The sequence below is a fragment of the Chinchilla lanigera genome, unplaced genomic scaffold, assembly GCF_000276665.1.
Source record: "Chinchilla lanigera isolate Chin_1 unplaced genomic scaffold, ChiLan1.0 scaffold00005, whole genome shotgun sequence".
Lineage (NCBI taxonomy): Eukaryota > Metazoa > Chordata > Mammalia > Rodentia > Chinchillidae > Chinchilla > Chinchilla lanigera.
Genome location: NW_004955406.1, coordinates 42,151,489 through 42,163,182, shown reverse-complemented (window position 1 = coordinate 42,163,182; position 11,694 = coordinate 42,151,489). Strand labels below are relative to the sequence as shown.

Below are 11,694 nucleotides of genomic sequence, written 5' to 3'. Positions count from 1 at the left end.
GTGGCCTCTTGCTCATCCATTCCTATTACCTAGTTAACCTCCTAGCCCAAAGACAGTCCCCTCACACCCGTCATAAGGAAGACAGAAGCTAGCTGTTCTGTGCCATCAGTCGAGGCAGCAGAGGAACTGAGTCTACGTTGCAGCAGAATGTGGGTTGGAGGGACACGGGCAGAGGAGCATGGTGGAACATGAGCCTGTGTGATGGACCCCGCTCCTGACTGGAGCGCACCGCCACTGACAGGCAACTCTGCGATGTGGTCCCAAGGTGATGACCTGTTGCAGCGAAGTCTTAGCCGACGGATGTCTTCTTTAGTGCTGACATTTTAACTCGGAATTCACGGCAGGGGTCTTCGGTTGGTCCTCAGCGGGCCATGCACTGACTTCCTGAAAAGCTGCACAAGGAGTCCTGCGGTCACTCTCCTAGGAGAGCAACCATGCTTTCGTCACATTCCCCAGGGTTCATTGCTCAGCCTCTGGCAGTTGCGGACAGCATTTCTGCGACAGTGCTGTCCTTGTCCAGCAGGCGGAGAAGCCGCACCGAGTCCCATACGCGATCTGGGAATTTTACCATCAAGAAGCAGTTGCGCTTCACCACACTGTCTGTTTTCCTTCTCACGTCACTTCTCCAAAAACTGAGAAAGGCTTGAGAATACCCACAAATTATCCTGCGGAGGCTTGGACAGGAAGGCAGGGAATAATCATCGAGATGTGTGTGGGGCCTCCTGCCTTCTGCCCTTGGGCCCGGACTGGGCCTGTTCGCCGGTAAGGACACCATTACCGTCTCTACTGGCATGAGCACAGGAACCAGGGAATGATTTCTGAAATTGACCCCAAACAGGATCCTGCTGCAACAGAGCCTTTGCACAGCTGGAGTCCGGTGGAGGGAATCGCGCGTGTGTAACAGTAGGGAAGCAGGTCCTGAACACGAGTGCAGTAACTTTCAGTGCTGTACACAGTTTCCTCACAGTCACCAGTTTTACACAGTCTTGGAAGGATTGGAGGCTCAGAGAGATTGTGTCTTGTCTTTTAATCCTGCTAGAGAAACAAGGCCAGGAAGTGGGGGGCCGGGTCCCATAACAGTAAAGGAGCATCCATTCTTAACTGTGGTTCAACCCAGAACCCTGCTGTGACCGAGTGCTATTGAGACCTGTGCTCTGAGTGGTTTTTCCAGGAATGGTGGCACCTTTGGACTGAGTCACCCTCCCTTTTTGCCCTTGTGAGTGGCATGGAGATGGGAAAGGGGGCGGTGTGCAGCTGGACTGTAATGGGTTCATTTTTCTATATGCTAAGCCAAATCATCTATATCAAGGTCAAACTCACAATGTTGTGAACTCGTGCTATAACAAAATGAGTTTCAGCGTAAAGCAGGAACTGCTTCATTTCCATGCTTTGGCCAAGTCACTGAAAGCATCCTCCTGGAAGGCTAGGCTGCTGCTGGTGGCAGGTGTGCGCAGTGATCGGCTGTTGTTAGGGTTGCCCAGCAGAGAGGGGGAGGAAGGTGGCTCGACTGGGTGAGCTCTGGCATGTGTGATGCATGGTCAGCACCAGAAGACGGCAAGACTTGCTGTTCAGTAACTGAGTGGCTGGTTGTTTCAGTGTTTGTGGACGTGTTCCTTGCTGGACTCCTTTGGCCATCTCATGCATCCCTCCTTCTCCAGATGTAATGGCCTTATGTTTCCAGGGACACATTCTTCCTTTTAAATAATTCCAGAAATGGCACCATTGCGTCCCTCAGGAGGCTGTCCTGATGCTCAGCCGTCCTCAGCTCCACAAAGCGCTTCTCTTCCAGCTCAGTACCGCTTCTGTCAGAAGTCCCCTGCGCCCTCCCACTTGGGCTCACGAGGCAGCACCTCTGGCCCACATGCTTGGATGACTTTTCACAAGCCTTTGAACAGTAGCTGCGTTCCTCTGCACACTGGCTCTGGAGAAGTGTGTGACTGTCCCTATTTCCCCATCCCAACTCCATTTTCACACAGTGGTAAAGTTCAAGGATGACACTTCGATTGTGAATCATCTTTACAAGCTTTTATTTCTTTTTGAAAACCCATATAAGAAAGACATTTGAAAAGAAACAGTCTTAAAACCAACACACACTGAGCAACGTAACCATGGAAGGCACTACCAGCAGTTACACCCACCTCCAGGAGGGAAGGAAGCGCTATATACACTGTCCAGAGGCGCAGACCTCAGCATAGGCCCTGGGGTTAACTGTGCTTAAAAGTCTGAATTTTCCCATAATTTCTTCTTTCATAAAGAACTGTTATCTCTTATATATAGCTATATGCCTTTATGGATATATGTACATAATTTGCTTTCCTTCTCAAAAATAAAATAGCCATCCCGTTGAGGGAGGTTCTGAGCAGCATTCGAGGTGGTTGCAGCAGGAGCCATGCCTTCACATTAGACATGCAGGGCTGAGGAAGGGCTCTCCACCCGCCCCCTTTACTACATGGCAGGGAGAGAGACTTTCTAAGGGAGGGAAATGACAAAGCTGAGCATGAGATGGCAGGTACTGGGGTTTTGGTAGCTTAAAAAAATCAGTTGCTAGCTCAGATGGCTTCCGTAGCTCTGGAGGTCACGCGCAGTTTGTATGGCAGCTTAGCATTCCTCTGGGGTGAGGGCAGCGTGGACTCAGGGACTTGGAGAGGGGATATCTGAGGCTGCAGGGAGGAGCGTAGGCTCCAGCCAGCCCATGAGGGGCTTGGGAGGAAAGAGGGCATCAAAGAAACAGTCACTTGGAGGCTGGACTGGAATGACAGTCCTCCCTCTGCCCCGGAGTGTCTGCAGTCCTGGCGACTTGCTGGCATTGTCTGGCTAATTTATTTTTAGTTTGAGGAGGAGCCAGTACCATTATTCAGTCAGGAAGCTGGTCCTCCCTATCCCTGTGGTGTGATACTGCAGGGAGTCAAAGCCCAGGAACCTGCGTGGGAAAGGTGTGCGAGTGGAGGCCCTGGGCCCCTGTGGAGTGGAGGCTCCCAGCCTTGTCTCCCACACCACCACTGCCCGCTTCCCATTAGGAGCAAACCAGCCGCAGAGCTTCAAGCAAACACACCCTACTCCTATCTCTCTCTGAAAACAAAAAGGCACCGAGGTCAACAGGGAGGCCGGGCCCACGAGTTCCCTGAGTGCGGGACTGTGGGCTGGCCAAGCTTCACAACAGAAAGAACTCCAATTTGGCTGAGTTGGAGAACCCCCTTTGTAATTAAGGCCACCCCTTGGGCAGCACCTGAAGATCCCATAGTCCCAGCGGGCAGGGGAAAGCAGTGCTGGAGGCCAAGGAGGAAACAAGGCAGCCCAGGCCCTCCTCTGCTGTCCAGCTCAGGGATGGCTGAAGACAGCTTGGATGTTTCTGTGCAATACTGGTTGGCTTTCTCTTACTGTCTGGTTTTCTGACTCAGCAGGAGACTTTTAAAATGGTAAGTGGCTGGTTCCCCTTTGGCAGAAACACGTGAGGATGATGACAGTATCAGTCCCAGATTTGTAACTTCAAATAGCTGTTCCAGCACTCTGGGAGGCCGGCGGGAGGATCTTGTCTCTAGCCCAGGCTGGGAGCTTAGTTACTTGGTGAGACACTGTCTCAAAATAAAACAACAAAAAAAGGCCTAGGAATATAGCTCAGTGGGAAACCCTGGGTTCAATCCCCAGTGCTACAAAAAGCAAACAAACAAAACTAAATAGCTGTTGACAAACACACGCAGACACACACTTCTGAGTTCACATGTGCTCAGGCTCAGGCAACCAGGGCGGGGAAGGCTGCAGCGTCTCAGGAGTCCAAGCCACCCTGAGCTCTGGCGCACTGAGCATCTGGGCACAGTGACTGATTCCTGCCCGTAAGCTCGGCGGCGACTTGGGACCGTGGGACTATCCTCTCGTGAGCATTATCCTGACTTCAGGGCTTGACCTAAGACCTGCTGCAGAGTAAATAAATAAAGGTATTGCAAGAGGCAAATGAAAGAGAAAGTGAAGAAGGATCAAAGCCAGAGAAAGAACAGAGCTCTGAAACCCTTTTTCTTTCCTTCTGCTGGCTGGTGCCATCGGTTCCAGTTTGGTGACCAGAGAGGCAGCTTTTTGGTTTGGAAAATGCTTCCAGATTGAACGAGGGCAACACTGTTGGCTCCGCACAAGTTCCGATCCATCCTTGGCAGAGTCCATCAAGGGGTATCATGGTGGGAGCAGGGGGGTAGGAATCAACCCGTACCCAAACCCTTGTCCACGGAAGGGGCTTTGTGCCACATCTAGAGTCGCTGGGCAGGTGCAAATGCACCCACCAGAGATGTCCTGAGAAAAAGTGTCTTCCAAAATAATAATAATAAAAATTAATCCAAGGGTACTGGGAAGAGAGGAGGCGAGACCAGTTACCCAGGTTTTCCCTGGGATTCTCTCAAGGCCTCTTCCAGTTTCTGTCTGAACTTGTTGTACTTCTTCTGCACTTGTTGGATTTTGTCCTGCTCTTCTTTTTCCAGGATTGTGAGGAAGTTCTGGAGCTCAGGGATGGAGAAGGCATCCCACTGCGTGAGGGGGCAGGGAGAGACAGAGAGGGAGGGGACAGGTTAGAAGTTGCCCAACCTAAGGCCTGCAGCCACCTTCTTCACAAAGTCTGCATCAGGGATTCGGCACACTTTGCTACTTTGTGGCAGGTACGATGTGGGAAGCTGGGGTTGTACACATCTGTCACACCAGCAGTAAAAGTGCAGGTCCTGGCACCTCATGACCAAGAGGTTCCAGTTCATGAGCCATATATTTATTTTGAGAATTACTAGAGATCTTGGCAGACCCTCTGGAGGCGGGTAAGGACAGCAGGGCTGGAGCCTCTCCAGCTGTGTGACCTAGAGCGCCCCAGTCCCGCACCTTGACCCGTTTTCTCCTCCACCTGAGATTAGGGCACCATCTTCAGTACAGGCAGAGCAGACGGGGAACAGCACTCCTGGAGAGGCCAGCCTGGAGCAGAGGGTCTGGGGCCCTCGGGGCAGAAGGCAAGTCTGACTTCTCTCCTGCTGACCCAGGGCATGGGCCCAAGCACGGGGACACCTACGCTTTTTGAGCACAGATGGGAACCGCGGCTTATCTGGCTCAGTCCCCACACTGGGTGAGTGAAGAACCTGGAGTCCCCAGAGGGAAGGTGGTATAACAGCAGCAGAGCTGGCGGTGGCAGCTGTGGGCCCTCAGGCTGGGGAGCCCTCCCCCAGGCCAGCAGTCTCCCAGCAGACTCTTCTGTCCACTCAGACTGATAAAACATGGGCATGGAGCTGGCCTGGTTGAAGTGGGGACAGAGCTCACCTGCCTAGATCCTGCACAGCCCCGGGACCCCCAAGACTGCTTCTCACACCCCAAGCTCCCATTGAACAGTGTGACAGACACGGAGCCCCTCCTCTGTTCTCACTGCTCCCCGGACACCCCACCTCCGAACAACCCAGGCTGTGGGGAGCACCAGCTTGGTTTCACCCATTTATGCTGCGGACTGGACACTGTTCACCCCCACCCTGACCCAGGAAAGAAGTTGGTATGTTAAGAACAGGAGAAAGTCAGTGGCTCAAAAACATCTGCATCCAGTGGAACCCAGAGGTGGAGCTTGCCGGGCCTCAGCCATCCTGGGGCAAAACGCCTGGGCTCAAACCCAGAGAGTTTCTCAGCCCTCTCCCCCAAGTTTCCAGAAACAAAGCACAAGAAATCCTTCCTTTCCACGGCCTTGCCAGACACAGGCCCTGACCTGCCAGCCCTGGGGGCTGACAGCGCTGGCTCAAACCCTGAGCCTTCCCAGCCCAGCTCTCCTGGCAGTCACCTTCCTGCTGCTGCTCCGCAGCCCTGCCCCTGCTGGGCAGTGAGGACAGTGCCCACCTTTCCGACACAGCGTGTCCTGAGGCTGGGCTTGTGCCGAGGGTCCAGACTCACCTCCACCTCTCCGGTCTCATTCTCCTTGAGCACGAAGCTGAGGACATCGGTGTCAGGCCCTGCGAGCAGGCGTAGGTAGAGGGGGCAGTCGGCTACAGACAGCTTCTGGAAGAGCACTGTGAAAGGAGAGGGGGTGGCTGCTCACACTGGTAGAGAAGGGTGGGCCCGAGCTGGGAGGCGCAGATTAGAAATCTGGAAGTGGGGCCTTCTAACTGGAAGCAGACGTGAGATACACCTGACAAGAAGGGATAGGGCTGGCCTGCGTGTGGCTCAGTGGCAGAGCACTCGCCTACCATGATGAGGTGCCATCCCCAGCAACATCAGAAAAAAAAAAAAAAAAAAAGGAAAGTGACCCTTTATCTTGGGTGTCTGCTCAGAGTTTAAACTTGTTTCCATTCACATCATCTCCCAGGAGATTAGGCATGCTGGCAGTTTCCCTCTTGTTACACACCCTGGCAAACTGCCCAAGAAGTTAGGAGCAGAGTGAGCAGGCGTGAGCTCCCGAACCCAGCTGAGGTCCATACGTGGCTTGTCCACAGAGCTGAGCTCCTGTGGCTGGCTGGGCCCAGGTGCACCCATGCCCTTCCTCCCCCCAGGGCAGCTGGGGTTTTAATGGTGGGCACGGACACAGGGAGAGGTGGTCTCCAGTAGGGAGAGCTCTCTCATACCTTGCCCATCCTTATGTATCCGCTTAAAAAGTGCAAACTTCTGGGGATTGTCCACAACCATGAACTTCTTGAGCAGTCCCTGGATGACCTCGCTGACGGTGGTGGTACTGCTGATGTGGAGCTGCTTGATGGCATCGAGTGGCAGGTAGAAGGACGTCCGCTTGTCCGTCGTGGCCGCCAGGTTCACCTCTTTGATGGCGTCATAGATGGACTGAGGCCGGATCCCGGCAGGCACTGTCACTGGCCGCCGAAGCTTCAGATGCACTTTGATGAAACCCGTGTAGGTACCATCTTCACTCTGCAAGGGGGAGGAAGTCACCGGGTTCAGGGAGGTCCAAGGTGTGATCCTGTCTGGGTCCATGCTGATAGAGCCACCCCAAGAAACCCCACCAGTCTCCCCGAGACCCTTCCTGTCTCTGCTGACCTAGGGAGGCCCATACAGGGTCACAGGGATGCAGAAAGGTGCCAGAAGGAGGCCCACAGCGTGCACAGAGGACTTCAGGGCTGCTGTGGTTTTCCTTCCCAGGAGGCTCAGACCTTGGGGCACCAACAGGCAGTTACCTGTTGCCCTTTGGGGAGTCCCCACTCTTTAAGAGGCAGGGGCTGTGGTGACCTCTCTGGCTCATACCTCTGAACCAGGGGCCCTGAACCAGAGCAGGGCTGTGGAAGATGGTCCTCAGACACCCAGGCCACTGGGTTGCCTCACGTTTCTTTACAAAGAATCCACAGCCCTTAAGGCTTAAAACCAGCCCAACTAGCAAAGCCCCAAAGAGTCAGTTCTTCCAGCCACCAGTAGGGGGCAAGGTTCGACCTTCTTCCCTTCCTACTGAGGCCTCCTTTCCTAACCCAGAGCAGTCCCTCCCCTTACCTCAGTTCTGCAGTCTGAGGGGAAAGGAGTCTTCCTGGGGACCAACCAATACCAGGTCCTTGGTCACTGTGCCATTTGCTGCCCACAAGGGCATTATTAATTCAATTAACATTGAGATGCAGAGAGGTTAAGAACGTGTCCCACGTTGCAAGCAGAAAAGCAGATGCAGTAGAAATTGGATCTGGATCCTGTTCTAAAGCCCTTCTGGGTCCCTAGAGCCTGGAGAGGCCCAGACAGCCCAGCTACCAGCCTTCCACAGCCCCAGGGTCCTACAAGCCCAGAAAGGGGCAGGAGGTTTAAGGAAGCAGTAGCACCAGAGCAGAGGAGAGCCCCGCTCACCAGCTTCATGCTCAGACAGTTCTTCTCCCGGCTGTTGTAGCTGTCAATCTTCTGCTTGATCTCCTGCAGCAGGGGCGGCTGCTGTGTCTCCTCCACTGGCTTGCAGACATTCTGGAGCAGACAGGGAGGAAGGTAGTGTGGGGGGGTTCTCAGGACAAGATGGGGAAAGCCACACCTCCCAGAGGCTCTCTGGCTGAGAAGAAGTGAGCACCAGCCCCCAATGGCGACATGAATTGCATGGATCCTGGTTGAGAACAATAAGATGCCAGCCACCCCTGGGGAAGCAACTCAGATCTCTCTAAGCCTCGGTCTCCTCTTCTGTGAAATGGAAATAATACCTACCTCTCATGCTTGTTGCAAGACCAATGTGAGAAGTGTACCCCACCCCCACCTGGCTCCATGAACTGAGTGAATGCACAGCACCACACTGCTGAGAAGACCGCTATGGAGAAGATGCTCGTAGATGCTACGGTGGATGCAAAGCAACCCAAGCAGGCCATGGTCTTTCTCCCCAGGGAGGCAGCGATAAAGCTGGAGAGACAGGAGTGTACACGGGGTGCTGCAAAAGCTGGCGGGGGTAAGGATTCTCCTGGACCCAGGCACACTGGGCACATGGACCCCAGTCCAGGCCCACAAAACAACACAGTGCCTTGCATCTTCATCAAATGAATGAGAGACCGGGCAGGGAGGGGACCGTGGCCTTGGTCATAACTGAGGGGGAAAACCTCCTTTACCGGCCACAGGGACAGCCAGCACTTACCCCACCTCCTCTCCTAGCACTCGGTGTATGTGACCTCATTTACCTCTCACAAACCCCAGCTCTACAGGATGGCTTGTTACCCCCACTGTATAGGGCAGACTACTGCCAGCAGGGGCATTTACTGACTGGCCTGAGGCCCTGCAGTCAGCAGTGCAGAACTAACCAGCAGCCCCATCGCCTGTTCTGGGCACCACAACACAGATTTGTTCCTCTCCCCTCTCATCCCCGAGAGGGCAAGGGAACAACAGGGCTGAGATGGAGGCCATCATTTGAGGGAGCTCAGGAGAGAGGCCTGGGGATTCGGGGTCTAAGCAACTCCGTCCCCCAGGGCTTTCTCTGGATTCTTTTAAGTTCACTGCCACCCGCTTCCTGGAGGTACAGTAACTGGTGGCCCACCAGCTGTTGCCTTATTTTAGAAATCCAAGTAGACTAGGGCAGCAGGGGAGCCTGCCTGTGGCTGTCTGGGTTTGGCTGGGGGTTCGCCGGGCCCTGACATCACACCGCAGTGGGCACTGGCCACAGCACCGGCCGACCTCCCCGGCCAGCCAGGCCCGTGGGAGACAGCACTCCCACAGTTTGCTGTCACCGCCTCCTGTCCTTTCCAACCCACAGAGCGGATAAGATGAAATGCCAGGCCACCCAGCCAAGCAGGAAGGTGGGCGACACCCTCTTTCTGCACAGCATCCGTTCCCACCCATCTGCCCCCTCTGTGCTTTCTCCTGGCTCCTGGTGGTCCCAGCGCTGTGCTAGGCAGTGGCACAAGCCTTCTCTTATATGCTACCGACATTGTTCCTATCTTAGATTACAGAACTGAGGCCCTGCCCGTGGTGGTGCACACTTGCAATCCCAGCTACTCTGGAGGCTGAGGCAGGGGGGTCACAAGTTAGAGACCATCGTGGGCAACTTTAGTGAGATCCTGTCTCAAAATTAAAATATAAAAAGGGCCGGGGGTAAGAACTCAGTGCAAAGGACCTAGGCTCAATCCGTAGTCCAAAACCAAAACAAACCCAGGGCTCAGAGAGGTTAAGAATTGTGCCTGTGTCCTACTGCTAGTGACTGGAACCAAGTCCATCTCGGCCCACAACTCCAGTTCTTCTCCATTCGCCGCGTGGCTGCCCTCTTCTACGGACAGCCGGTGCACAGCTCCTTTAATGGTCACTGAAACTACGCTGCGGGGCTGCGATGAGCCCCCATCTGACCCGCGCAGTGCAGCCGAGCTGTGCACGCCCTCAGGGCCGGATGCACTGTGTTGCCTCTGGAGAGGAGTGGAGGAAGAGGCAGCTCCCCAGGTGCAGGGCCCACTCAGGCCTCTGGAACTGGGCCTGCTGGGGACTGGCCAGGGGAAGCAGTCGCTGAGAAGTGTCCTGTTTGCCCCAGGTGAATAAGCAGCCTGTGTCTCACAGGCTGTCTACATTCACTATCAGTCCACTCATGCAGGGACCCCTGTCTCTTGTTTGTCTTGGATCCTGCAGCTCCCCCTCGGTCCCCACCAGCTGGGCACATTTGTATGGCCCAGACATGCCTGCCTGTGGCCCTAGCCTGCCTTCCCTTTGGGGTCTTCCAGCCCAAGAGCTACTGTCTGGTTGCTGTGGTATATTCCATTCTGCCTGTCTCTGAGGCACACAGGCTGCTGCGCCTCAGAAGTTAAAAGCTTTCTCATAGTTATCACAAAAAAAAGTGTTAAGCAAGCCAGGCTTGGTGGTGCGTACCTGTAATCCTGGCACTCTGGGAGGCTGAGGCAGGATGATATCTTTTGCAACTTAGTGACATAGTGAGACCTTGTCTCAAAATTTTGAAAGGGCTGGGGATGTAGCTCAATGTGAAGGCCCTGGTTTCAATGCCCAATACTGAAAACAGAAAAAAAAAGTGATAGAAGGCTCTAGAAGCCCCTGGAAGATCTCTCAGTTCCCTGTAAGAAAAGGCAGCTGTGTCTTAGCTTTCAAATGTCAGTCTCCGAGTCCTGGTTTGGAATAGAGCAATTGTCAGAGCCCAAGGTTCCCCCTTCCTGTTCCCTTTTCTTCATCAGATATACCCATCTGGTCTCCCCCTTTCACACCACAACCTGAGAAGTGACGCAAGTGGCACCCCCACCTTCCAGGGCAGAGGCAAGAGACTGCAGGCTGGCCTCCCCACTCGAGGTCTGGCCCTGGGATCGGGAGGGCAGGCTCCGCCACTCAGAGTGCCAGGCACCCATGTGTAGCTGGTGCTCAAACCTCATGCCTGTGGAATGTCAGTGCCCGCCTGGGCTGGCTGCTGCCCATGTGGTATCAGCCAGACAAGATCTGACCCTCGGAGTGAGTGAATCACCTCCCAAGTGGGCCAGCCAAGGAGCCTGTGGGCCAATGCCTCACCAGGCCTCATGCCGTCCAAGAAATGGCACAGTGTCCAGACCAGTGGTTTCCGAACTTGCCTGTGCGATGGAGTCATCTGGGATCTCCGGAAGCTCGGCTGCCCGGGCTTTTCCCACCAGAGAGCTGTGATTTAATTAGTCTGAGATTCAGCCTGGGCCCAGAGACTTAGAAAGCTCCTGGGCAATTCCACTGTGCTCCAGCATTTGAAAAGTGTGATAGACACCCCTGGCCAGTGGTTCTATCCAGCTGCAGAGTTATCACTTCAGAGCCAACGGATACACGCTGCCCCAGAGCTTTACCTGAAAGGCATTGTCCACTGTGCACAAGATCAATGACCCAGTGATCTTCCTGGGGCAGAGCAAAGACCCCGATTTCTATTCACCTCGTAGGTTCTCAAGTCCTCAAAGTGAAAGGTCTATCTCTCTGTTCATGGCACCAAGCTAGATACTACACACATAGCATTTCCTCTCTTGGGGTGGCCCAAGATAGTGACAAAACGGGGAACTCTGTTATGACTTAAGAGATCTTGGCCCTGGCCTGTGCAGTGTCTCTCTCAGGGGTTTATACATCTCAGTGCACCTGGCACAGAATTCATCTGCTCTGATTAAGCCCCTGGCATCAGTGGCAGATGGCTGAGCTGTTCCTGGTGCACCCAGCACTGATAAAAAGAAATTGGTTTGTCACGTGCCCCAGCCATGGAAAGGACTTGTGACCACTCTTAGGTTTCAAGATTACTGGGGTACAGCCAAGTGAAGAGGTACTAGGGTAAAAGCAAAGGTCTCTCTTTCTCTCTCTCTCTCTCTCTCTCTCTCTCTCTCT

The 11,694-nt window shown here is 54.2% G+C and overlaps 1 protein-coding gene across 2 annotated transcripts in view; it reads right to left on the bottom strand.

The window, feature by feature from the left end:
- Positions 1-3,978: 3,978 nt before the first annotated feature.
- Positions 3,979-11,694, bottom strand: part of Rassf5 (Ras association (RalGDS/AF-6) domain family member 5) — a 73,124-nt gene continuing 65,408 nt past the window's right edge. For both annotated transcript variants that reach the window (XM_005375394.2, XM_005375396.2), the window contains 4 exons: positions 7,765-7,875; positions 6,558-6,855; positions 5,890-6,005; positions 3,979-4,508 (listed from right to left, as the gene is read on the bottom strand). In XM_005375394.2, the coding sequence (XP_005375451.1) occupies positions 4,356-4,508; positions 5,890-6,005; positions 6,558-6,855; positions 7,765-7,875 (678 nt within the window). In that variant the 3' untranslated portion in view covers positions 3,979-4,355. The remainder of the gene's footprint in view (positions 4,509-5,889; positions 6,006-6,557; positions 6,856-7,764; positions 7,876-11,694) is intronic.